Consider the following 2,459-nt stretch of genomic DNA (forward strand, 5'->3'; position numbering starts at 1 on the left):
ACACGAAACGGGTTTCATTATAATGATCCAAAAAAGTAATAAATTCATATTTTGGATTACAGCAATATGATTTTACTCACCGAAGCAAATGTTTCACACAATTCATCCAATTGCTCGTCGCTGAAGTTGACAGTACTGTTCCTCGAAGCCATTTTGCTAGACTGAGTGTTCGGACCGCTTTGGCGTTCCAATAATTCTCGGTACGCGTTATCTCCCTTGATAAATCTCATTTTGAATTTATTGATATGCGAAAATACTTAGATAAGATAAATTATCTAACGTAATTTTTCAATAAGAATTTGATATATATTTACTGTAAAGTAAAAGCTTACAAATTATTCTAAAGAAGTTATGAGTGGGAGTCAAGTTTACGTAAGCGCATGCGTGATGGTGAATCAGTCAGTGGTTGGCGGGGCGACCGAATCGTGTTGTCGTGCAGCAGCTCGTCGTACACTGCGAAAGAAGAAGGAGGAAAGGGGGTACGACCGGATCGTACCGCTGCTGGCGAAACTCTGTTCTCTACCTACTGTAAGAACATATTTTTAAGCGGATCCGGGAGGTAGTGCCGGGCCCTTTCTTTCTTTTTGGTTCCGGTCCAGGAGAGTCGAACATGCGCATGAAACACACAAAGGCTTCCTCCGAATAGTAAGGCCCATGGGCCATGCCCCAATTGGTAGTGTTTTTTTGTTTTCCTTTACTCTTTCGTAGATTGAATTAATTATCCCGATCTATTTATATATGTACATTTATACTTTGTCGTTCGGTTAATCTTTTTTAACTGTTTTAATAAAACTATTGTCGTAGATAGTATTAAATAAATCAGCCCTTAGCCTATTATACACTTGGACTGTTCAAATTATTGGGTGGTTTTGTTTACTTTTTAAAAATCCAAGCACTGTAGTTTAATTAATTCACCTCACGCACAAACACACACACACACACACACACACATATATATATATATATATATATATATATATATATATACAGTATATATATATATATATATATATATATATATATATATATATATATATATATATATATATATACAGTATATATATATATATATATATATATATATATATATATATATATATACAGTATATATATATATATATATATATATATATTATATATATATATATATATATATATACAGTATATATATATATATATATATATATATATATATATATATATATATTAGTCAGGTAAATTTTTTAAACTTTTAATAAAATTATTGGACGATTTTGGTACCTACGTTATGAAATTTTTTTATACTCTCTCTCTCTCTCTCTCTCTCTCTCTCTCTCTCTCTCTCTCTCTCTCTCTCTCTCTCTCTCTCTCTCTCCTTTAGTTACATATCATACGCTGGATGAATACATAAGCTTGTTTATATAACTAATGCCCGCAGGAACTTTAAAAGCTTACTCAAAATACTTTACCATCGGAGCAAATAGCTTTTTTCGACGTGGGAGGTAGCCACATATGTTAGTTATAAATCGTGACTTGTTATAGTAATGTTACTCCAATATGTCGATTCCTTCTGTTGCATTTATATCGCCAACGAGCGGGGGTTCCTCAAAATAGGGTGTCTTGAGAAATGCTATACTTGAGTCGCTGCCACATTCATCCCACGGGGCCAAATTCTAGCCATTCTCTTCATATGGCCCAACCACCTAATTTGCTTGTTTTATAGTTATCTTTTAAACATCGGTTATTCAAGTTGTTAGTTTAATTTTACACACACACACACACACACACACACATATATATATATATATATATATATATATATATATATATATATATATATATATATGTATACATATATGTATATATACATATATATATATATATATACATATATATGTATGTATATATATACATATATATATATATATATATATATATATATATGTATGTATATATATATTGTCCATTCTCTGACTTTTATGATTAATATTGCTCTTAAATGTATTGAAAAGCTATAAAAACAATACATCCGATTTTCTTAGACATACTATTGCACCAAATATGTCAATTTCAAATTTATGAGGTGGTCGTTTAGCCAAATCAACTTTATGGAAGTTAGGTGTGCTTGTTAATGTCACTGAGTTTATGAAGTTAGAAATTAGTTATCGTAGATGTTTAAAGAGATGGGAATATAGATCAATGTGTTTATTTAGGATGGTATACGACATAAAGGTGAATTAAATTTTGAGCTCATGGTGAGAAAATGAGACTATTGTTGATTAATCTAACATGGCGTCACAATATCTACGGTCATCAACGCCAAGCTTGTTTTATAGAAGGGATATGTTACCCAAGAATTTCAAAAACATTAAAATTAGTCTAGTGCAACTAACTTAAAGGCTCATTAACTATATGTAGTCACATGCACATATGCTGTAATACTGTATTTACTGTATTTACTTCAGAAAATTCAGAACCTT

The 2,459-nt window shown here is 30.9% G+C and overlaps 1 protein-coding gene across 1 annotated transcript in view; it reads right to left on the reverse strand.

Annotated features, from left to right (window-relative positions):
• Window positions 1-260, reverse strand: part of Fim (plastin-2 Fim) — a 52,618-nt gene extending 52,358 nt beyond the window's left edge. The window contains exon 1 of the mRNA XM_068387418.1: window positions 81-260. Coding sequence (XP_068243519.1) covers window positions 81-230 — 150 coding nt within the window. The 5' untranslated portion in view covers window positions 231-260. The remainder of the gene's footprint in view (window positions 1-80) is intronic.
• Window positions 261-2,459: the final 2,199 nt, after the last annotated feature.

The sequence above is a fragment of the Palaemon carinicauda genome, chromosome 14 (genome assembly GCF_036898095.1).
Source record: "Palaemon carinicauda isolate YSFRI2023 chromosome 14, ASM3689809v2, whole genome shotgun sequence".
Classification (NCBI taxonomy): Eukaryota; Metazoa; Arthropoda; class Malacostraca; order Decapoda; family Palaemonidae; genus Palaemon; species Palaemon carinicauda.